Consider the following 25,657-nt stretch of genomic DNA (forward strand, 5'->3'; position numbering starts at 1 on the left):
ACAGTACAAGGAATTTGTCTTGGTAGTTGGTGCACAAAACAAACAAAAAAAAAAAAAAAAAAACAAAGAACAACCCAGCAACAATAATAATAATAATAATGATAAATATAAAGGATGAGGGATAAATAAAGGATAGATAGAGAATAAAGGATAAATAGGATAAATAGGATAAATATAAATATAAATAAATATATATATATATATATATATATATATATATATATACAGTGCAGCAGATAATGTCATCATGGAGGTGGTGATCGGGTGGGGGGGTTCAGTGGGTGACTTGGAGTGTGTTCATGTGGATGGTGGCAGAGGGAAAGAAGCTGTTTTTGTGTCTGGAGGTTCTGGTCCTGATGGACCGAAACCTCCTTTCAGAAGGGAGAGATTGAAACAGTTTATGACCGGGGTGGGAGGGGTCGGCCACAATCTTTCCTGCACGCCTCAAAATCCTGGAGGCGTACAGGTCCTGGAGGGAGGGCAGATTGCAGCCGATGACCTTCTCTGCAGAGTGGATGATACGCTGCAGTCTGGCCTTGTCCTTGGCCGTAGCTGCAGCGTACCAGATGGTGATGGAGGAGCAGAGGATGGACTGGATGATGGAGCTGTAGAAGTTCACCATCATCTTTGTTGGCAGACTGAACTTCTTCAGCTGCCGCAGGAAGTACATCCTCTGCTGAGCTTTTTTGATATCAGCTCCCACTTGAGGTCCTGAGTGATGATGGTCCCCAGGAAGCAGAAGTACTCCACAGAGCTCACTGTAGAGTCTCCCAGGGTGAGGGGGGTGAGGGGGGCTGGGTTCTTCCTGAAGTCTGCTATCATCTCCACTGTCTTTAAAGCGTTGAGCTCCAGGTTGTTCTGGCTGCACCAGGACACCAGCCGGTCTGTCTCCCACCTGTAGTCAGACTCGTCTCCATCAGAGATGAGACCGATGATGGTGGTGTCGTCTGCAAACTTTAGGAGTTTGACCGACTGGTGAGAGGAGGTGCAGCTGTTGGTGTACAGGGAGAAGAGCAGAGGAGAAAGAACACAGCCCTGAGGAGATCCAGTGCTGATGGTCCGGGGAGCAGAGATGGTTTTTCCCAGCTTCACGTGCTGCTTCCTGTCAGACAGGAAGTCTGTGATCCACCTGCAGGTGGAGTCTGGCACTTTCAGCTGGGAAAGCTTGTCCTGAAGGAGAGCTGGGATTATAGTGTTGAAAGCAGAGCTGAAGTCCACAAACAGGATCCTGGCGTAGGAGCCTGGGGAGTCCAGGTGCTGGAGGATGAAGTGGAGAGTCAGGTTTACAGCATCGTCTACAGACCTGTTGGATCTATAGGCAAACTGCAGGGGGTCCAAGTGGGGGTCGGTGATGTCCTTGATGTGGGAGAGCATGAGGCGTTCAAAGGACTTCATGACCACAGATGTCAGAGCGACGGGTCTGTAGTCATTAAGTCCTGTGATCCTCAGCTTTTTAGGGACAGGAACAATGGTGGAGGCCTTAAAACAGGCTGGTACGGTGCATGTCTCCAGTGAGGTGTTAAAAATGTCTGTGAACACTGGAGACAGCTGATCAGCACAGTGCTTTAAGGTGGAAGGAGAGACAGAGTCCGGTCCACAAGCCTTACGGGGGTTTTGTCTCCTGAAAAGTCTATTTACATCTCTCTCTTTGATGGAGAAAGGTGTCTCTGGGGGAGGGGGGGGGGGAAGATAGGGGAGAGAGCCTCTGTAAGCAGCTGTGGTGTTAAGGATTACATTACAACCTTGTACAAGTTTGAAATAATAGCACTGTCAGAAACTTGGTTAAATGAACAGAAATGTATGAACTTTACGATAAAAAGATAAAAATTTGTCTGTAAGAACAGATTATATAAACCAGGTGGTGGGGTAACATTATACATAAAAGATAACAATGACATGGAGATACTAGAATCGATGAGTACAACTGTGGAAGGAGTAATGGAATGTGTAACAGTAAAAATAACGAGACCAAAGGGAGAGAACATATTAATCTGTTGTTTGTATCGAGCTCCTGATTGCAAAATAGACATATTTAATGAGAACCTAACCAAAATAATAGAAAAGGCTAAACACAAGAGCATATTGATCTGTGGAGACTTCAATATAAACATTCTAAATCCCTTAAAAAACACACACATCGAAGACCTTATTAACTACATGTACACAAATGGACTAAAACCTCTTTTAACGAAACCAACTAGAATCAATAAACACAGCTCAACACTGATAGATAACATCTTCACAAACATACAAAATTCAGAACTAACAATGGAATATTAATAAATGACATCTCCGACCATCTACCAATATTTACAATATTTAATACTAACGACAACATCCAACCAGAAACACACAAACCAAGAACATACCAGAGACTGGAAGGAGAAAAACAGCTAGAAAACTTTAAACAACAGATAAGAAAAGAAACTTGGAAGGAGGTTTTCACAAAACAAGATATGAACAGTGCATATGACACATTCACAGACATAATAACTACAATATATGATAAATGCTGCCCTTTGAAACAAATAACAATCAAATGTAAGACAAACAAAATACCATGGATTGATAAAAAATTAGCAAACGCATGCAAAAAAAAAATACATTATATAAAAAATATCTTAAAGATAAAACAATGAAAACAGAACGACGATACAAAAAATACAGAAACAAAGTCAACACTCTCCTAAGAGAAAAAAAAGACAATATTATGAAAAACAATTAAAATAAAATAAAAACAAAAATCAAAAACTTTGGGAAATTATAAACTCCATAACTGCGTAAAAGCAAAGAGAAAGCTCCAGACCACAACTTAAGAAAAAAATCGCAGAAGAACTTAATAATTTCTTCATAAATATTGGAATGGAGACTGGGAATCTATCAACATCCAACACTTAAATGGAACCATTTTGACAAAGAGAATACAGAGAATGATAACTATTGAACACTTGAAGAAGTAACGGAAGCAGAGGTGAAAGCAATCCAGAGACATTAATAATCTAACTATGAGTCTACTAAAAACTATAAGAGCTGAAATAACCCCACCACTAACATATATCAGCAATCTCCCATTCAAAAATGGTGTTTTCCCAGACCAAATGAAAATCGCAAAAATCAGACCGATCCACAAGAGTGGAGACAAACGAGATTTCACCAATTATCGACCTATTTCAATATTACCGCAATTATCAAAAATTCGAGAAAAACTGTTCATGAAAAGGCTGGACAAATTCATAGAAGAGAATAATATCATACATGAAGGCCAATATGGGTTCAGAAAAGGACGTTCAACAGCAATGGCTATAACTGACATCACGGAAAATATAAGCGATGCATTAGAAAATAATATATTTGTATTCGGCATTTTTTTGGACCTTAAAAAAGCATTTGACACAATAAATCATGGCATTCTGGAAGAAAAACTTCAAAACTATGGCATTAGGCACAATGCCCTAAACTGGATTAAAAGTTATATGAGAAATAGGAGACAATATGTTGACTTTGAACAAAACATATCAATATGCCAAACCATACAATGTGGTGTGCCACAGGGTTCGATTTTAGGGCCAAAACTGTTCATTCTATATATAAACGACATTTTCAAAGTCTCAAATTGCCTCAAACTAACGCTGTTTGCAGACGACACAACCATCCTATGCTCTGGTAAAGACATTAAAACTCTAATAGAAACGACGAATGAGGATCTATCAAAAATCCAAACATGGCTCAATGTAAATAAACTAAACGTCAGCAAAACAAAATTCATCAGTTTTGGAAATAAAAAAAGAAAAGAAAACATTATACTGAAACTAGACACAGACATAATTGAACAAGTAAAAGAATATAGAGCACTAGGAGTGTGGATAGATGAGATACTGACCTGGAAAAAGCACATACAAGTAGTTCAAAACAAAGTTGCCAAAAGCAGCTACATCCTATGCCAAATACCTAAAACTGCAAGAAATAATACACTATAACACACAAATTCTAGCATTTAGGGTATCTCTTAAAACACTCCCATATCAAATACAAAAATGTTTCATATACAAACAAACTGCTTTTGAACTAAGACATAGTAATATGTTTATACAAGAAAGGGTTAAATCTAACATTGGAAAATACAGCACTGACCATAGAGCTATCTCCAGCTGGAATAGCCTTGATGCAGAGACAAAACAAGCTGCAAACTTGACTAGATATAAAGAAAAAATTCGGAACACATTCTTACAAGAATACGTGATCAACACATCGACGAGATGGAATTTATCAACTTAATCTTCATGAACAGAAGATCACAACAACACAAGGATTGCAAACAACGGCTGGGAATGAAATCTGCAGGGAAGGACGACACAAACAACAATAGAGAGGAGGAACAAAAAAAAAAAAAAAAAAAATTGTAATTGTGCTCAGAAGAACCAAAGACTGTTTGACCAGAGAAACAAGCTTTGATGTAAATTTTCTGTGTTTTAAAGAGGGGACAGGACCTAGATAAGCAAACTGCTTCTCTCGTCTCCTTTTTCGACATGTACAAAACAAAAACAAAAAAAAGTGAATGTAACCATGTCGGAAATAAACTGAATAAATAAATAAATGAAATAAATAAACCCAAGGTTTACATACTCAGGGTTGATTGACCCATTTCATACCAGCTATAATAAAATCAGATACAGAGTTTGGATAGACTCAGAGTTTATTAACCCTCCTTTATGGAATTCCCCTCTGAGCTACCAGACCTTCAGCAAATGTAAGGTCAGAACATTGTTCGTATTTTCCACAGTGAATGGTAGGAATGGCTTTGTGGATGAGCCTCACTGAGGCTGTTCTGAGTTGTTGTTGTCATTTTCTCCGCGTTTCTGTGTTTCCAACACAAACAACGGATGCGCTGTCGTGTCATGAGATATATCTTGCTGGGAGAGTATGGAGGCTATATTGAATAATTGCTTATGTTTCTTTCATGTTGTTTTACTATATTGATTTTGTTAAATGGCTAAATTCAAGGATTCAAGGATTCAAGGATTCAAGGTTCTTTATTGTCAAATATGCCCCATGTTAAACATACAGCACAGATGAAATTGCAATCCCCCCCAACCCCCAGTGCAAACCTGCAGTGCATAAAAAGAGCACTTAAAACACACAACAAACACACAAAAAAAAAAAAAAACAACTAGTAATACTATACAACAAATAACTTAACTAAAGACATACGAACAACAAATAACAAATAACGAACAACAATGAGGTAGAATGTGGATAAATTACTATGAGGTAGAATATAAATAAATTACAGTATTAATAATATAAACAGAGTGCAGATGAAGTTAAAAAGTGAGGTAGTGTGCAAATAGCATAACAATACAATGACGGCTGTGCAGAGTTTAGGGTGCGTGAATTAGTGGAGCACGCAGGGGGTGGAGGTGGAGGGGGGTGATGCCAGGTCCTGTAGGGGCAGACTGTGGCAGGATGAAGGGGGGGGGTGGAGGGCAGAGGGGGCAGAGGGGTGAAGGAGGGTAGACAACTGAGGGCAGAGGGTGGAAGGAGGCGGAGGGGGGATGGAGGCAGGGGCAGGAAAGGGAAAGGGGATGAGTGGACGAATGGGAGGGAGAGCAGGGAGGGAGTTGAGTCTCCTGACAGCCTGGTGGAATAAACTGTTCTTGAGCCTGCTCGTTCGAGCACGGAGACTCTGCAGTCTCCTCCCAGATGGCAGCAGGCTGAAGAGGCTGTAGGACGGGTGGGTGGGGTCACCTGCAATCCTGGTGGCTTTGCGGGTGAGACGTGAATTGTAAATGTCCAGAAGGGGGGGAAGAGAGACACCAATGATCTTCTCAGCTGTTCTCACGATGCGCTGCAGAGACTTACGGCAGGACACGGTGCAAGCGCCGTACCACACGGTGATGCAGCTGGACATGATGCTCTCAATGGTGCCACTGTAGAATGTGTGCATGATGGAGGATGGGGCTCTTGCTCTCCTCAGTTTGCGGAGGAAGTAGAGGCGCTGATTAGCTTTTTTGGCCAGTGATGCAGAGTTGAGGCACCAGGACAGGTCTTCGGAGATGTGCACACCCAGGAACTTGGTGCTGCTCACCCTCTCCACTGCAGCACCATCGATGGTCAGAGGAGCATGCTGGGTGTGCGTTCTCCTGAAGTCCACAACAATCTCCTTCGTCTTCTCAACGTTCAGATGGAGATTATTGTCCTTGCACCACGAGGCCAGCCTGCTCACCTCACTCCTGTAGATTGACTCATCGTTGTTGTTGATGAGACCCACCACAGTCGTGTCGTCCGCGAACTTAACGAAGAGGTTGGAGCTGGAAGATGGGGCGCAGTCATGGGTCAGCAGAGTGAAGAGGAGGGGGCTCAGCACACATCCTTGGGGGGCCCCCGTGTTCATCATGATGGTGCTGGAGGTGTTACTGCCGACCCGAACTGCCTGTGGTCTCCCTGTCAGGAAGTCCAGCAGCCAGTTGCACATGGGGGTGCTTAGGCCCAGGTTGTCCAGTTTGTGGATGAGCTGCTGCGGGATGATGGTGTTGAATGCTGAGCTGAAGTCGATGAACAGCATTCTGACGTGGGCGTCCTTGGTCTCCAGGTGGGTGAGGGCTGAGTGGAGGGCAGTGGAGATGGCGTCGTCGGTCGATCGGTTAGGCCGATATGCAAACTGGTAGGGGTCCAGGGTGGAGGGGAGGGCAGACTTGATGTGCTGCATGACCAGCCGCTCGAAGCACTTCATGAGGATGGGGGTTAGTGCGACCGGGCGGTAGTCATTGTAGCAGGATGGAGACGGCTTCTTGGGGACCGGGATGATGGTGGTGGCTTTGAAGCATGTGGGGACAACAGCTTGGCTCAGTGACGAGTTGAAGATGTCGGTGAGGACATCTGTGAGCTCCTCTGCACAGTCTCTCAGGACACGACCTGGGATGTTGTCGGGACCTGGCGCTTTCCGTGCATTTGTTCTCTGGAGGGATCGCTTCACGCTATCCCGGGAAAGCGTCAGTACCTGGTCGCCAGGAGAAGGTGGCGTCTTCTGTGCTGGGGTGCTGTTGTCTGCCTCAAAACGAGCAAAGAAGTTGTTGAGGTTGTTTAGCAGAGAGGTGGAGCTGTCACAGGTCTGCGGAGGGGGCTTGTAGTCCGTGATGGTCTGGACCCCCCGCCACAGGTTCCTGGTGTCTCTGCTGTCGGTGAACCGGTCTGCGATCCTCCTGGAGTATTTCCTCCTGGCCAATCTGATGCCTCGTGACAGGTTGGCCCTGGCAGTCCTTAGGCCCCCCGCGTCCCCAGCTCTGAAGGCAGTGTTCCTGGCCTTCAGGAGCCTATGGACTTCACCTGTCAGCCATGGCTTCTGATTGGCCCGAATGGTGAAGGTCTTGGTGACCGTGACATCGTCCATGCTTGTTCATGTGGATCTTGTTGGGTTTTTTTTATTATGAATTTTATATTTTGATAAGTGCATTGAGATGACTATGCAAATAAAGTTGAATTTAATTGAATTAACACTTGCCAGCAGAAACATATGGAACTGTCATTGGTGTTGACATTGGTGTTCTCAATTTGCAACACCCTGTCTACCCAACCCTAGTGCTCACGGCACGTCACTGTTACCCTCCTTTTAAATAATTTCAGTAAGAGTGGCATTAATACGTTTCCATTATTACTTATCTCATTCATCCAGAAAAACAAAGAGGTTGTTGAAGTAAATATAATATTTTACATTAAAAAGTTTCTAATAGTAAAACATACTGAAGCTGCTTTTGTGTAGCCCACCTCACAGTGAGGATCAGTCATTGTTTTATGGAAAAAAAAATAAAAACACTAAAAAGGCATTTTTGAAAATGGTGCCTTTTACACTTGAGATGACAGAATATTTTGTTTTTTGCTTCATTTACGCAATGATTCCATGTTATTTACTATATTGTAAAATACTCTTTCACACACATATTTGGGAAATTTGAGATAAAGACTACATTAAGGACAGCCCATTCTGCATCACTGAACATCACTGTATGCTTCTTTATGTAATATAGGCTTAATAATCCTACCATCACCACAGGATCTCATTCCGGATTTGGCCCCCGGGCCAGTTTAACACATGTGGTCTAAAGGGTTCCCCTGGTGAAGAAACACTTTAGACCATGCTACCCAACTATTGGGGTACTGTCATTAAAACATCTCTGGTCTGGAGTTGTTGTTTGGTTCCATTTCTTACAGGCGGCTCAGACACTTTGTCATTTCTTGAAAAAACTTGGTAAAGGGCAGACAGACTGTTTTACCAAAAACTAGGAATAAAAAATACGAGGAGTTGAAGAAAGTAGCCCGGGTAGAATTGTTGAGCAAAACATCAAATAAACAGAGTCACTGAGGGACTTTGACCTAAGACCACCTTCTATTAGGAACACCACATCAGCAGTTTCCCAAGTGATGACTCAGCAACTTGTCTCTGATTGGGTAAAGACTTGTCACAAAACATCAAATGGCATTTTGTCTTTTGAGAGCACCGATCACACATGATGGCAGAGAGCATGTGCCAAGGACTTTCCATACAGTTAATGTAATGGAACTGCTGTTACATGTGATACTTGGTTTATTTAACATACCTCTAAACATTATATAACATTTAATGGGACTTCAACCTATTTATTTATCTTATAGCACACACGGTCCTGTCTGTGTGTATGGGTATATGGGGCGACCATGACTCAAGTGGTACAGGGTCTGTCTTTGGGTTGAGAGGTTGGGGGTTCAAAGTGTCCTTGAGCAAGACACTGAACCCTAAATTGCTCCCAGTGGTTGGCTCGCGCCTTTCATGGACACCAGTCATGTTTAGATGCTCACATCTTACAGAGAACTATCACTGTTAGCCTTGTCAATAGTAGGTTTAGTGAGATATTAGCAAAATGTAGCAAGATAGTGGGTCACTTTAAACACAGCCCTGCTAATACAGAGGAACTACAACAGGAACAAACAAGAAAGAGAGCCATTTATACTGGATGTTTCCACAAAGTGGAATTCAACGCTTCAAATGATCACTCGACTACTGAAGAATCAAGAGGCTGTTGTTGCTGCTTTAGACAGAAGCACAAGCTGGTCATGTTCACTCCATCAGAGCTGTAAAACTCCAAAAGCTGGCATCTCTCCTTGAGATATGTAGGTAAATAAAAACTATTTTTAATGGGATTTATTGTTACTGTTTCTCTATAATTTACTGTTATTATGTAGATTAATCATTTTTTTCTTGAACTGTCATCTTTTGTGACTGAGCTCCTTGAAGGTGAGAAATATGTCTCATGTTCAGTAGTTTTACCTGCTCTCTGCCACCTGTACCACAACATGGAGACCTCTGATGAGGACACAGCCTCCATGGTGAAATTCAAGACTGCCTTTGAAAAGGACTTGTCCCAACGTGTTGCTACTCTCAACTGTGAATGGCTCAAGATGGTTACTGTGCTCAACCCATGCTTTAAGGATTTAAAGTGTCGTTCAAGAGGAGAAAGAGAAGAGGTTTGGACCAGCCTTGAAGCTCTGCTGCAGGAACGGCATAAAGATACCACCACCACACAGGAGCCAGCAAGGAAAAAGATCTTCCTTTTCTCTTCCTTGTCTTCAGACTCTGATTCAGATGAGGAAGCCCTGTTTAACAGGGCCCTGACTTTGTACAAAGCTGAATCCACCATCAGTGAAACAAACTGCCCTCTACAGTGGTGGTCCAGTGGAGCAGGGACCCACCCACAGTTGTCTGTCCTGGCCCACAACTTTCTGTCTAGCCCTGCCACTTCTGTCCCATGTGTGAGGCTGTTCTCACTAACAGGTCACATAGTGACAAAAAATATCTTCCTTGAGCTCTGATAATGTGAACTGGCGAGTTTGTCAGAGCTGAAGGAGAAGAAATAGGCCTGAAGGTGTTGTGAGGCTGATGGGTGTTATTTTTTGCACTGCAATGTTTATCTAGTACTGTTATTTACTGTACTGTGAATTAAAAAAAAAAAAAAAAAACACTTTATGTTGATTTGTTTTTTTTTTTCTGTTTTTTTTTCACCAATTCAAGCCAACACTGCTGTGAAAAGTACATATTGTAATTGAAATGGCACTTTTGCTTAGATTTGTTAAATTTTTTCACAATTGTGACATTAAAATTGTTTGAGTTTACTGTATTTTTGTCTGTCTTTATTATTTGATTCATTCATTCACTAAAATCTATTTAGATTGAGAAGTGTTGCTTTTTAGGGCAAATATAGTTATGCACTTAAAATGTGATTAATTTAGATTATTAATTACAAAGCCCCAAGTTAATTAGATTATTTTTAAGGGGTGGGACTTATACACAGTGATGGGAGGGTTACTTTTACAAAGTAATTTGGTACAATTACAAGTTACCTGTTAAAAAATAGAATCAGTAACTTACTCTAAGTATCACTATATTAAAGTAATGTACCTGATTACTTTTTGATTACTTCAACACCAAACATGCAAATAAAGACAGAAAATGATAGAATACGTGTAACCAGCTCACTGTATTATTTTAGACAGACATAAAATCACCTTCTATATTCACACTGTATTAAAGGAAATTATTTAGTTTAACATAGACTGGGAGAAACCACAGTAGTTTAAATAAATAAGGTTATCAATCAATTTACTCAATAATTATGAAAAATTCAGTTTAATCATTAACCTAGACCACAGACCATACAATAACATGATTATTGTATTGTATAAAATAAATGTTATTGTTACAGCTTTGTAATATATGTAAAACAAAAAAGCACCACCTGAAAGTGGTGTCAGATAGTTCTATATTTATAGTTACAAAGATTATAGACACAACATAGCAACAATTAATATTAATATGCTCCAATGTTAACTATAACTTATTTTGTCTACACTGGTGTCAGCATGTACAACAATTGTGTTTGTGTTTATTATTTAAATGGTAAATGTACTTGATTTATATATAGCTTTATCCCTACAATGAAATTCTCAAAGCACTTTACATATCAGCTCATTCACCCATTCATACTCACATTCACACAAAAAAGGGACTAAACCGACTAAACCTCATCAAATCAACCACGTCCCCATTATTCACAGAATGAACAAAGAGCTGTGCAAAGGCTCAATATTTAACATTTAATAACTCAGCTTCATTTATTAATATAAGTGTTTTATATGACAAAAACAAATCTATAACAACACCTTTATTATTAACAAAAACACATTTCTGTTATTTGTAACATTTGAGCATCATGAGGTACATTTAACAAACACTAAAGAACTAATCAAATGTAATGGTAAGTGCTTCTTTTGTTTAGTTAAGCAGACATTAAATTGCTGTTTTCATGGTACAAATCCCTTTTTGTGAGTGTAAGTAACAAGTTGTGCCAGCTCAGACATTTTTATATTGTATTGTATTATTATTATTATTATTATTATTATTATTATTATTATTATTATTATTATTATTATTATTATTATTATTATTATTATAACCAGATTTGTATTTGACAATGAAAGTATAGAATAAAGTTGCATAAGATTTTAATTTGTAAATATATATATTTTTTATTATTTATTATTGTTTTATTTTATTTTATTTTTTATCAATTACTAGACATTTCAGGCAACTCCATTTAAACTCCAAGCGAGCACACCGAGGGTCACGACCCCAAGGTTGAAAAATGCGGGGGAACAAACCTGCCAAAGTTAAAATTAAATGAATAAGTAAATACACGTTTAAAAAAAAATTACAAGGGAAAATTTTAGATTAAATACAAATAAATAAATATAAGTGGGGAAAAGTACAAAAGTAAAAATATAATTTAGAATATAAATACATCATTGAATAAATGATTGCAAAAAATATTGTTAAAAAATTAAATGAAATAGATTGATAAATATAAGTGGAAATTAAAAAAAAAAAAAAAAACAAATATAATTTATATCTTTTTTTTTTTAAACTTGTATTCATTTATTCATGTATTTTATACATGTAAAACATTTAATTTTTTGTTTTGTATTTATTTTTACTTTTATTCAATTATTTTTAATTTTGGCAGGTTTGGTCCTCTATAGAAAAACACTGGCCAAACGTGATCTCAGTGGTGCGTTCAGAGTCCGTTGGAAACCGTTTTATTGCTATGAATTTTACGCAACAGACAGAACGTGAAAAGTGGTCACGTGCGTCGTAAAACTGAACGTTTCACCTTACCTTAAGTATTTTATTTTCATAGCTCATATAAAACGTTAAGATAGCCATTATTTATGTATTGCTCACAAATAAAAACAAAAATAGACAGTGTACCTTGAAAAAAAAATTTAAAAAAAAGATTTTACGTAAAATTGCGTGACGTCGTAGCCATGGAAACGAGTTGGATGCGGCATTTAAATTCACCTGCTGAACTTTAACGTTCATAGCGAGCAGCGAGAGACGTTGAGAGGAGAGCTGTTAGCATCTGTGAGCATATTTGAGCTGAGAAAGGAGAGGAAAAACTGCACAAAACACTGAGAAAAGTCGTCAGAAGACCTCTACACGACCAGAAGAAGAACTTCAGACCAGGACCAGAACTTCAGAAAAAGGACTTATAAGACGACGAGACCAGAAAAGTGAACCATGGCCCTGCGCATGGCTCAAGGTAAGACACGTTTTAATTATTCTCACCTGATAGGCCTTATTTCATCATTTTAGCACTGAAAAGTTAAACATATATTATGATTTATAATCTATAGGTCTGTCTAAATCAGGTTCGGGGCCTGAGACGTTAATATTTTATATTATAGGCCGACAGAAAATGGTTTTAACATAACGAAAATCAAGAAATGCTGATTTGTCATGTGTTACTTTGACTTTTGTAATAATTTTACTCTGATGTGATACATTTAGTGAGCGTTTGGGCTGTTCCGACTGTTTTGCTGAGGTGTAATTATTTATTTAAAAAAAAACAAAAAGTAGATTTATTTAAGTCCTGTACTGACTGAGGTAGATTTAATGTAAATTTGTACTTTAGTTCATAAATAATTTAAAGTTGAGTTTCACTTCATATTTTTCTAGATAAAATTGATAGTGAACTATTTGTTTTGGTTTGTTTTTGAAGCAGCCAATGAGGTGGGTGAAATGTAGTTTCCATGGATACTGTTTGTATTGTTTGTGCTTGAATGTTTACTTCATTTATTTACAGATAGATACTTTATTTCCCACATTGATTACTTTCTCAAAATGTCTCCATATTTAAATTTAAATGGCTTATTTTTATTACTTATTTAATTTGTTTTTCAAAATCCTCCTGTGGACAAGTGTTACAAATTAGCACACGTTAAAACAATTAGAAATTGTCTAATGTCATTGTGCTGTCCATATCAAAATAGAAAATAATCAATTAATAAAAACCTTTAAAAAAATAGCAGTGCTAAACATCCATCACTGCACAAATTAAAAGTTTATTTATGTTTTATCTGTATATGTTGTCAAAGTTTATCACTACATAGTGCAATCTTTTTGCACAGCTATGAATGTGTTAATCTTCCAAGAAATAAACAAATACATTTATTATTTTTGCTTTCTTGTGTAACCATCATTTGCCCTCCTGAAGGAAGGATAAACTAAACTTTATAAGGGGAATTAAATTGAATTGAATTGTTTTTTTTTTTTGAATATACAAACAAAATAATAAAAATGGGGGAAAAAGAGCATAAATTTGAACATAAAACATCAAATACAGAAGTGTAACTTATAAACTACTAATCCTTCTTCTAATCTAAACTAATGACTTACAGTGGCAATCTTCATTGTACTAAGACAGTATAAATGTAATATATATACAGTATGCATTAAAAGTGCACAGCATGTACATCACAAAATATCATCCCAAGTTACCCGTTAAGCCTTTGAAAAACAAATAAAGAAAAATATAAGATAATAATAATAATACAATATACAAAACAATAGAACAATTGTGTGTGTGTGTGTATATATATATATATATATATATATATATACACATACTCTTAATACTCAATGCCACTCAACATCTCCCTCATGCCTGTACCTCTTAAAAACTGTTGTACCATCTTTTGAAATGTTTAATATTTGGACTCGGCTTTAGCTTCATGGTGAACCTGTTAAATAGTGTCAACACACTAACTGACATTCTACAAACAACAAAAATATTTGGTGTTTCTGTATGTGAGACCGTATAACAGTTTAAATGTACGTCTAAAGGAAGGTCCAAACATGTTTCAGTTAAAAAAGAGCTTTAAAAACTTTTTATTTCATTACATTTACAATGTAGTGAAATAAATATGTTTAAATATTACTGTTCGTTAAACATTTTTTTTTGTTGTTTATTTCAGGTATGGGTCAGCCCGAGGGTTGGGTCGCAGGCTGGGCCGAACCCGAGGGTTGGGTCGCTGGCTGGGCCGAGCCCGAGGGTTGGGTCGCAGGCTGGGCCGAACCCGAGGGTTGGGTCGCTGGCTGGGCCGAGCCCGAGGGTTGGGTCGCTGGCTGGGCCGAACCCGAGGGTTGTGTCGTAAGCTGGGCCGAACCCGAGGGTTGTGTCGTAAGCTGGGCCGAACCCGAGGGTTGGGTCACACGCTGGGCCGAGCCCGAGGGTTCGGTCGCAGGCTGGGCCAAACCCGATGGTCGTGTCGTAAGCTGGGCCGAACCCGAGGGTCGAGTCGCAGGCTGGGCCGAACCCGAGGGTCGAGTCGCAAGCTGGGCCGAGCCCGAGGGTTCGGTCGCAGGCCGGGCCGACCCTCCGGTTTTGTTTCCACCCTGGACAGACCCTCGCTGGTCCGACCCTCCGGGCTCGGATCTAGGCTTGGATCCAGGCTGGACCGACCCTCGCTGGGCTGACCCTCTGGGTTTGGACCCAGGCTGGGCCACAGGTAAGTTCTGAGAAACCTCCATCGTTCAGCTCTGACTGTCGGTGTGAGTCTGGGACCAAGAGGCCTTGGTGAGGTGACAATTCTGACTAATCTTAGAGTCTTCTGTTTCTTGTTTTTCTAGATGAGTTTCTTGTTTAAACATGTCTTTCACAGCTAGTCCTTGCGTCTGGCTGGATTAGTTTAGCCTTTGGTTACATTCACGCCAAAGCTTGTGTATATAATATCACCCTTTTGTGAATAGTTAATTTAGGTGATTAATCACAGCTGGCCTTTGCGTCTTGCGGGGCTTCTGATGTCCCGGGCAACGTCTGACACCTGGACCTTTTTAGATTATAGATTTTATTTTTTGTTTTTTTATGACGGGCCACAGTGGGCGTAATTCTCCCGTCACTCTCGTAAACAGGTAAATTTGTTTAGGTATAGTTAGGTTGTTTAGAGTTTAGAGATTACGTTTTTATTCCCAGCATGTTTGAGACACGAGACATCAGCAGAGGATGAAGACGAAGGACGACTTCTAACAATCAAAACTATGTAAGTAAAGCGTCTCATTTACACAGAAAGACACTGAACATTTTTTTTATTGTAAAAATACTGTCATTGTTGAAAAAAAAAAAGAGAGAAATAGATGTTCCTTTACACTAAAACCTGTAAATTGTCCACCACAGTGTTCCACAATCATCCCCAGGAGGAGACGCCAGCAGAGGAAAGAAACAATATTAACCAAAACAATGTAAGTATAACTTCTCATTTACACAGAAAGACACTGATCACATGTTTATAGTATAAATAGACGTCATGTTTTACTAACGCCTGTAAAATGTCGGAGAGGAACGCCAACATCCACTGATGAAGGAGGAGAAGAAAGATGGAGGACGGGAGTGACAGCATCTACCAATGGAGGAGAAGAAATACTTTTATTAACCAAAACAATGTAAGTAAAACCTCTCATTTACACAGAAAGACACTGGACACGTTTATTGTAAAAAATGACATTACTTTATAATAAATGCCTGTAAAATGTTGGACTTGACCACCAGAATTCACTGATTGAGAACATGGAAGATGGAAGAGTACCATCATCTACCAATAGAGGAGGAGGTGGAGAAAAATGGGGGACCACCAGCATCCAAAAGTGTCCCATAATCAGCCCCAGGAGGAGATATCAGCAGAGGAAAGAAACAATATTAACCAAAACAATGTAAGCAAAACCTCTCATTTACACAGAAAGACACTGAACTTTTTTTATTGCAAAAATGCTGTCATTGATTAAAAAAAAAAAAAAGAGAAATGGATGTTCCTTTACACTAAAACCTGTAAATTGTCCACCACAGTGTCCCACAATCATCCCCAGGAGGAGACGCCAGCAGAGGAAAGAAACAATATTAACCAAAACAATGTAAGTAAAACTTCTCATTTCCACAGAAAACATTATTATTCAAAAAATGGACATCACGTTTTACTAATGCCTGGAAAATGGTGCAGAGGAACGCCAACATCCACTGATGGAGGACTAGAAAAAAGATGAAGTGCCAGGATCTACCAATGGACGAGGAGAAATACTTTTACTAATCATAGCAATGTAAGTATAACTTCTCATTTACACAGAAAGACACTCGCATGTTTAATGTATAAATAGACATCACGTTTTACTAACGCCTGTAAAATGTCAGAGAGGAACGCCAACATCCACTGATGGAGGAGAAGAAGAAAGATGGAGGACGGGAGTGACAGCATCTACCAATGGAGAAGAAGAAATACTTTTATTAACCAAAACAATGTAAGTAAAACCTCTCGTTTACACAGAAAGACACTGGACACGTTTATTGTAAAAAATGACTTTCTAATAATGCCTGTAAAATGTTGGACTTAAACACCAGAATCCACTGATGGAGATCAAGGAAGATGGAAGAGTACCATCATCTACCAATGGAGGAGGAGGAGGAGGGGGAGAAAAATGGGGGAGCACCAGCATCCAAAAGTGTCCCACAATCAGCCCCAGGAGGAGATATCAGCAGAGGAAAGAAACAATATTAACCAAAACAATGTAAGTAAAACTTCTCATTTACACAGAAAGACACTGATCACATGTTTAATGTATAAATAGACGTCATGTTTTACTAACACCTGTAAAATGTTGGACTTGACCACCAGAATCCACTGATGGAGGAGAAGAAAGATGGAGGACAGGAGCACACAAACATCAGCACAAGACAGAGATGAAGAAAGACTTCTATCAATCAACCAAAAACAATGTAAGCAAAGCCTCTCGTTTGAACACACATTTAATATAAAAATAGGTGTTAATTACTGTACTAGTGCCTGTAAAACGTCTTGTGTGTGATTACAGATTCACTTCAGAGGAGAATCAGACTGTTCCAGATGTTCATCACCACAGCACAGAATGAGACAGCAGTAGTAGTAGTGTTTACTCTGACTGCTTTCATTTCAACTATAAATAAATAAAAAAATAATATCATCAGAAATCAAACTTGGTGAAATGCTTTGTGTGCTTTCCATTAGAACCTGAGATCATCTTAATCACTGGGATGTTTCTACATCAGTTCACATGGAAATTATTTATATAACATGAAATTTAAACAATGCAAACATTCCAAATCTGGTTTTATGGAGATATGTTGATATAATGACTACTTACCTTGATTTTTAAAAAATAATTTACAAAGTATTTATTTAATACTTAACTTGAGCCAGTTATTAATATTATTTTACACCAGAGCTTTGTCAGAGTTCATTTTTCCTATAATGATCCTTTACAACACATGAACACATGAAATGGTTTACAAACGAATGCACATGTTTGTTTGTGTAGTTAGGTGTGCAAAGCATAACTAACTCTGAATAAGACTGAACTAAGACAATATCAAACAGTTGTGTAAACATGAGAGAATATTTTAGGAGATTCTGAAATGACTTTAAAAAAAAAAAAACATACATATATATATATATATGGTTTAATTATGTGCAAACCCCATACAGGTAAATGACATAAAAAGATACATTTTAATAGTGATGTCACCCAGATCCTGCAACATTTTCAGTTAAACAAAATAATAAATAAAATAATCTATTTATCCGGATGGTAAATGGAAGTTACCGTAGTAACAATCCTTTCCCCTAAGGGCCATGCGAGATTTGGACTTTTTTGTGGCTTTTTGCATCTTTGTGGATTCTCAGCAAGTCAAATGCTTTTCACATTGTCCAGTGAACTGAGAAATGTAATTTGTTGTTGTGTAAATGTCTGCAGAAGCCTGGTGATTATTCATTAAAAATAGGACACGATCTGTGCCGACTACAAACTCTGCATAAAGATTAAGATTAAATCGGGGCTTTCGCCTTTAATTGGCCATGTAATGTTAGTACATTATTGGAATTTGTCTTCTGCACTTAACCCATCCCTGAGGAGCAGTCGGCAGCCATTTTGCGGCGCCTGGGGAGCAGTTCGGGGTTAAGGGACTTGCTCAACATCCCACAGTGACGGCCCCGGTGAGGCTTGAACCGGCAACCCTCCGATTAAAAGCCCAGCGTCCTTAACCACTAGGCCACCACTCCCCTAGGGGTGCACCGTTCCTGGAGGTACTGCAATACCAGGTCGATGCGTGGAGTGGACGGAGCAAGCCCCTATTCCATCTCCCAGTTCCAAAAATCAATTTAATATATGGTCCCCGGATAGGGGACGTATCAGATATTAAACTGATAAGAACAGATACTACACTTGATCTTAGCCAAAAGGCCGAGAAGCGATATAAAAAGGGATTTGAAGAATCAATGAGAAAATTACACTTGTCATGGAGGCAGAGATGACTCAGCACATTGCATTGCTTTATTTAGAAACAGTCATTGTTCAGCTTGTACAATGAATGGTTTGATACTTCGTTTTTCAGAAGACCACAATTATAGTAAAGTTCAAACATAAAGCTCTTGTTCTCATCCACACATCTCACAAACATCTGAAGCACACACGCACACACGTGTCTAGGCTATTTATATGGCACATAGTCTTCTGTATTATGTAAAAACAAACAGACAAAACAAAAAGCCACCACTTCTAGGCTAGCGTTGCATTGTGGGGGACAAACACCCATCCTAATCCGATTCCATTCAAAGTGCATTTTTAACATTCAGTTTTCAACATTTAAAGTTTTATCTGTAGAATACTGTGAGTGGCTTTTAGGAAACACATTCTCCTCACATTTCAAGCTATTCCCTGTGAGGAACGTTTAGAAAATAACCATCTTTTTCTGGATCAATGAGATGGCAATAGAGTCTGAGATGCATGTCCGTTGTTGGTGTAGTTTTAGCTGAGAGTTCAACAAAAGCCAGTCTGATTACGTTTCAGAAGCATCCTCTAACACCCATGAAGCACACCATACTGGTTCATCTGATCCTGGAGAAACAGCCCAATGTTCAGCAAACCAACAGAAACCTGAGTCCAAAGGAGGCGTCAACAAACCTTTCACTGACCAAATAAACCACTTAGAGAATCAATCAATCGTTCAGTATGTTAAACCCTGGAAATGTAGAAAAACAGGTTCAATACTTACAAAGAACAAATATGTTTACTGTAAAAGATCAAAATGCAGGATTGAAGTTAAAGCTGCTGGAGACGATCATTGTTTAACAGATAAATGCCGTGTTTCCACTGGCGGTATCAGCTCGGCTCTCCTCTCTTTTTACGAGTTTCCACTGGGAAAAAGTACCTCCTCAGTGGCACCTGGTGCTGTAGTTTTTAGTACCTTTTTCGTTGAGGTTCCAAAAAAAGTAGCCCTGGTCTGAAAATGTGACGTAGGCACAAAGCAGACACTGATTGGTTCAGAGAATCATCACAGCGTACAGTCATCAACTCACACACAGAGGAAGCTTTTGGCCACCATTGATTTTTGTTGGTGATCTTGTGAGGATGGCAGCACAAAAGTGCAATCCGTGGAGTGGTTTCGTATATCAGGTTGGTGGTCAATGGAAATGCTGCAGAAAAACATTATGTGGTCCAGAAAGCGAGGAGCCCTGTAGAACCAATACCACCAATGGAAACGTGCCAAAAGACACAGTGTGGACCTCAAAGATCAATAAGTCGATGAAAATACTCCTCGAAGCCTATTTTTGATCTCGGCTAAAAACAGTCGTTTGTTGACATGTCGGAAAGGTTTTGCGCATTGCATTATGGGATGAGGAGGCGCGTAAAGGGATGCATCGAGGTCTTTTTAATTCATTCATACTTGGAACAAACTAGAACAAAATTGGCAAACAAATCACTGTCCTCCTCGTCTGGCAAAGAGGCAGAAGAACTCACGGTAAGAATGTAGTTGAATATAATTATCTCTATCCGTTAATAATGATTTCCTCTCCTTTCAGTAACACTTTACTTTAGGGTTTATACATGAGGCTGACATTACACTGTCAATATGGGGTTGGGGTTAATTATGATTGTAATCACGTAATTGATAATGAATTACAATTATGGCGTTGTTATAATTGTCAATGTAATTAAAAAACATGTTGCTGTCATAATCATAATTACATTGTAATTGAGTTTAAATAAATGACTGTCATTGTAATTGAAAATGTAATTGTAACTGAAAAATGCAATTGACCCCAAACGTGATCCTAACCCTACCTAACCCCACTAGATCACACTACCTAACCCCAAAAATGCCAACATAGCTCTAAAAGTGTTATAATTTAGTGATGGACACTTAATGACAGCCTTCATAACACCTTATTCATGCTAATGACAGACAATGACAGCGTAATGTCAGCCTTATGTATAAAACTTCAGGTGTTTCCCTCCTTTCAAATCATTTCAGTAAGAGTGGCATTAATACGTTTCCATTATTACTTATCTCATTCATCCAGAAAAACAAAGAGGTTGTTGAAGTAACTGTAATATTTTTATATAAAAAGTTTCTAACAGTAAAAGATACTGAAGCTGCTTTTGTGTAGCCCACCTCACAGTGAGGATGAGACATTGTTTTATGGAAAAAATAAAAACACTAAAAAGGCAAAATGGTGCCTTTTACACTCGAGTTGACAGAATATTTAGTTTTTTGCTTCAATTACACAATGATTCCATGTTATTTACTATATCGTAAAATACTCTTTAACACACATATTTGGGATTTTGAGATAAAGACTACATTAAGGACAGCCCATTCTGCATCACTGACCAGCACTGTATGCTTCTTTATGTAATATAGGCTTAATAATCCTACCATCACCACAGGATCTCATTCCAGTTGGTGCGCTGCAAACCACAGATAAAACAGTTGGATCACAGAGATGATTTGACGCACATTCCACCATTCTCACACAGCAGGAGTCCCTTTTTTTTCCTCTGTCCTTCATTTGTGCGGTTTCACATGATGCACCACTTTGTCCTCAAACATCTTCCTCATTGTCTTTTCCACTTGTTTGAGGAAAACCTGAGGAATCCGCCCACACAGAGTGTTGACCGTGTCTAGAAACTTTGTCTGGATGGGATAGAAGAGGGACTGGAACATGTTGTCCTCAAAGGGAAACTGCAGGGACAAAGATAACAGAACTGGTTTCACTTATAAGTTATATATACAGTATAAGACATATCACTCTTTCAAAATGCCATTTATGGAATCTGTCAGTGTGGAAGAGGTGGAGTACTATATTAATCATCATTTACTCCAGGCTCAGTATTTAAGAAGATTATCTCAGCAGAGCAGGAAAAACAAACTCTGGAGTCAGAGGCAACAAACCCTGAATTTAAAAAGTGACCCAGATTGTGTAATCCCAGCAAGAGGAGAGAAACTGGATGGTAGAATAAATCATGTCTTTCTGAGACCTGCAAAGTCTGACGGCTTTCCTTCGCATTGTAATTTTTTACTTTTTTAAAATGATTTTTAGTCCTGGAGGTGTTTTAAACATCAGCCAGCTACAACATGACATCATCTGGTGAAGAATGATGAATTGTCTTGCAGCTTTGATGAAATCCAGGTAACAATTCTCTCCTGGCATTCAAGTGTTGCAGCTACAAGACTAAAACCGACTAAAACAGGAATGATCCCAGAATCCCAGGAACAACTTTAGACCCCGTTTTTTACCAAAAACTAGGAATCAAAAATCCCGGGAGTTGAATCTGGGCCGTCCTCTGGCTCCACGTCACCATGCACCCTCCGACCACCACTAACACTCACACACTACATTCATACTAGGCAATGTGGGTGAAATGTCTTGCCCAAAGACACAATGACAGATACCACTGGAGTGACTGTCCCCCACTGTGGCACCTGGAATTCTCAGTGGTCTCCCATCCAACTACTAACTGGGCCCAGATCTGCTTAGCTTCCGAGATCTAATGGGATCGGGCAATGACAGGCTGTTAAGTTATGTAATCAGACTTTTAAGAACACCACATCAGCAGTTTCCCAAGTCACGACTCAGCAACTTGTCTCTGATTGAGTGAAGACTGCTCACAAATCATCAAATGGCATTTTGTCTTTTTTAGAAAAAATATTGAGATATTAACATTGGTCCATATTGCCCAGCTCTAGCTCAAAATACATTCAATAAATATGAGGGGCGCCTATTATAATGATAACAGTACATGTGATTTAGTTAAACAGTCTGAGGGGACACAAAGGATAGGAACCACTGCTTGTAGACTACGGGTGGATACTTACATCCCGTATTGCATCATAGATGACCTTGAAGGCTGGTTGCTTGTCGTCATGGTACACGCCGCGATTACCGTGAAGAATGGACACGCCCTCCTCCTCAGCCGCCTTACAGTTACTCCCATACATGCAGTGGTCAGGTCTGTAGTTCCACTGGCATGGAAAGATGAGGAGACATTCTGTGGGGTGGAAACAGATTAGACATCAGTACTCAGCAAAGCTATCAACAAAGATGACAGCAAGACATGGGCTGTGTTGAAAATGTCATACTAACGTACTACTCATACTAAGTCTGACGTCAAAACTAGTACGTAGTGCGTTCACAAGATTGAGTACGCAAAATATACCCAGATGTATAATGTATGGGGACATTCCCTAAGTATGCACGGTAGGCACACACCCCATGATGCATTGCGAGCATAAAAATCATTCTGGGACTGTTTTAGGCTAAAAGTCAAACATCCCTTTTCAAAACAAAAGCATTGTTTCTTGTCTCTGATTAGTTTTTTAACTCTTTTGTAAATAGAGCTCTTGTTCTGAAGTTTACCAGAAGTGTCGGCATGAAATGTGTGTCCGCTAATTTGATGGATCAAATGACCACATGTTGATATTCTACTTGGTCACTTTCTCACTTAAAATGCTTTCAGAATGTTTAAAGGTGGCAAATCAACAGAGATTAGCCTCGGTGGGCTTCAGGTTTTTGTTGTTGTAGGTTCCAAATGCATCTTGGGAAACTTGGAAGTATAATTCAGTGGGAACGGTCATCATCCTACTCCTCCTAACCCTACTTATAGTATATAATAGACAGTAAATTCTCATTGAGTTTGTAGTGTATAGTACTGAGTGCCATTTCACGCGCAGCCAAAGACGTGACATGCAAACTACAATCAAAGCAACTGATTAAAAAACCCATAGTTCCTGAAACTTTTAATTACAAACAAATCTTTAATCTAGTGCTTACACTAGTACTGATTCTAAATATGGAAAAACCGGATCGACTGGTTTAATGCACCTTTAGTGTTCAAACTGAACAGACGTCGTCATGTATTATTCACCCACACATTCCTGCTTATTCTTTGTGTGAGTGCACTCCAGTCTGATCCATCTTACTTAAGCCTGATATATGGTTCTGCGTAAAATCAACGCCATAGACGCACGCAGCGCTCTACGTAGGCGTAGACCCCCCCCCCATGTAACCTGACATGCTCCCGTAGAACATAAGGGCTGTGATTGGTCCACACCAAACCACAGCCCCGGTCTCTGCCTTTTCCAGTCAACACCACCATGTTTTAACTTTTTGTTATGAGAGTTGTTTCTATAGTAGATTAAGTCAAAGAGAGAACCGAGACCAACAGAAAGTGACAGAGTTTTATTAAAAGGTATGTGTTTAATGTTATCGATATTCTGCCTTGTCTCTGTACCTACTGTGTGTGTTTCATTAATAGTAAACAATGACCAACATGCTGTAGAGGCTGCCAGAGGAGCAGACATGACGTTATGTTTAAAGTGAGTTTTAAAGCGCTGTCCCCAAATAAAGAAAATCACAAGATTTGTGGTTGGTGATAAAATAATAATCTATAGGACAAATTAATAAAACAAGATTTCCTTGTAGTGCAAAAAGAAAAAATGTAAGTCAGTAAATTTTATTTATGTAGCACTTTTCACGGATAAAATCACAAAGTGCTGTACAAACAAAGGTGAAACTAAAACAACAACAGCAACATCCCAAAAGGATAATAAAGCACAAGATAATTTAAAACAAGAAGAGGAACATCATAAAAAATAAAATAAAAGTTAAAAGCAATTTTAACCAAAAGCCTTTCAGAAAAGCGCAGTTTTCAAATGGTTTTTAACACATGGAGGGACTGGTATATGCTATTCCAGAGTCTTGGTGCTACCGCCTGGAACGCCAGGTCTCCCCAGGTTTTAAAATGAGTCTTTGGGATCATAAGGAGACCCTGGCCTGCGGACCGAAGGGGGCACAACAAGTCAGTGATATTAGTATTGAGGTGCCTGACCATGCATCGCTCGGAAAGTCAGGACTAAAAATTTTAACTCAATACAAATATTGACTGGAAGCCAATGAAGACCAGAAAGAATGGGGGTACCGTGGGCTGTTCTGGGTGCTACGGTCAGCATTCTGATCAATCTGAAGTCTCTTTAGAGTTAAAACATGTAAAAACTAAATTACAGTAGTCAATGCGTGACGTGATTAACGCGCGGATGATCATTTCCAAATCTGAGCAACAATGAGAAACAGCTCCAGCAGAGCAGACAGCAGCCGGAACACGCTACATTCTACAAAAATAAAGTGCAACATTTTGAAAAGTCAACGGGTAATGACTGATGAAAGAATGAACATGGCACAGGTTAGTTGTTCTCAGACTTATTGTAGTAACTAGTATTGTCGCTTTGCTCTTTCCACTGCTCACAACGGACCATTGGCTCTTTGCTCCACTAGCTTTAGCATTAGCATTCGCTTGATTGATAGCTTCAAATGCTTCATACTCAGTGGTGTGGTGGTTTCTTAAATGGTGAATGAGGTAGTATTTTGTTTGCAGATCCACCACAACTTATTTATGTATTACACTAATTACAAATCGTGATCTTTTGCACCCTTTTTTCATAATACTTTTTTTTTTTTGTAATACTACCGAGCTGTCGACATGCTAGCTTTACCGTGCTCGGGTGACTGTTGTTATTGTTAACCCGTGTAGCACATGACCTTGTAGGCGGGGCCTGTCAGTCATCTCATAGCAAAAGGGGACATTTGCTGACTTTAAGACCTTTGCAGAGGTGGATAAGATCGGCAGAAAAGATCAATTTCATATGCAAGTATTGACCCATCAGCGATGCCCCAGAATTAAGGAAATCTGCGCCATCCTTAGTATGTGTAATCAGTCCATTTCCAGGAAACTTTGAGCAGCAGTGGAACCTCTAAAACAGGGGTCACCAACACGGTGCCCGCGGGCCCCAGGTAGCCCGCATGGACCATGTGAGGGGCCCTCAGGAGCTCTAGTCACCAATGAGCTTCATCTAAAATCTGATTTACTTTCCAGGATTCAAACTCACAATAATAAATACATATGACAGATATAGTTAGTATTTAAATACTGCTGCACGTG

At 39.4% G+C, this 25,657-nt stretch overlaps 2 protein-coding genes and 1 non-coding gene across 4 annotated transcripts in view; 1 reads left to right on the forward strand and 2 right to left on the reverse strand.

Moving 5' to 3' along the window:
• LOC114464078 (hydroperoxide isomerase ALOXE3-like) overlaps positions 1–25,657 on the forward strand; it is a 1,091,527-nt gene that overhangs the window by 775,193 nt on the left and 290,677 nt on the right. The window lies entirely within an intron of this gene.
• Positions 18,444–18,634, reverse strand: LOC114464125 (U2 spliceosomal RNA). The gene has a single exon (XR_003674152.1). It is a non-coding gene; the product is annotated as a U2 spliceosomal RNA (small nuclear RNA).
• gxylt2 (glucoside xylosyltransferase 2) overlaps positions 20,902–25,657 on the reverse strand; it is a 33,409-nt gene continuing 28,653 nt past the window's right edge. The window contains exons 6-7 of the mRNA XM_028448152.1: positions 22,539–22,711; positions 20,902–21,404 (exon numbers count right to left, since the gene is read on the reverse strand). Of these exons, the coding sequence (XP_028303953.1) occupies positions 21,228–21,404; positions 22,539–22,711 (350 nt within the window). The 3' untranslated portion in view covers positions 20,902–21,227. The remainder of the gene's footprint in view (positions 21,405–22,538; positions 22,712–25,657) is intronic.

Source organism: Gouania willdenowi, chromosome 5, assembly GCF_900634775.1.
Source record: "Gouania willdenowi chromosome 5, fGouWil2.1, whole genome shotgun sequence".
NCBI classification, from domain to species: domain Eukaryota; kingdom Metazoa; phylum Chordata; class Actinopteri; order Blenniiformes; family Gobiesocidae; genus Gouania; species Gouania willdenowi.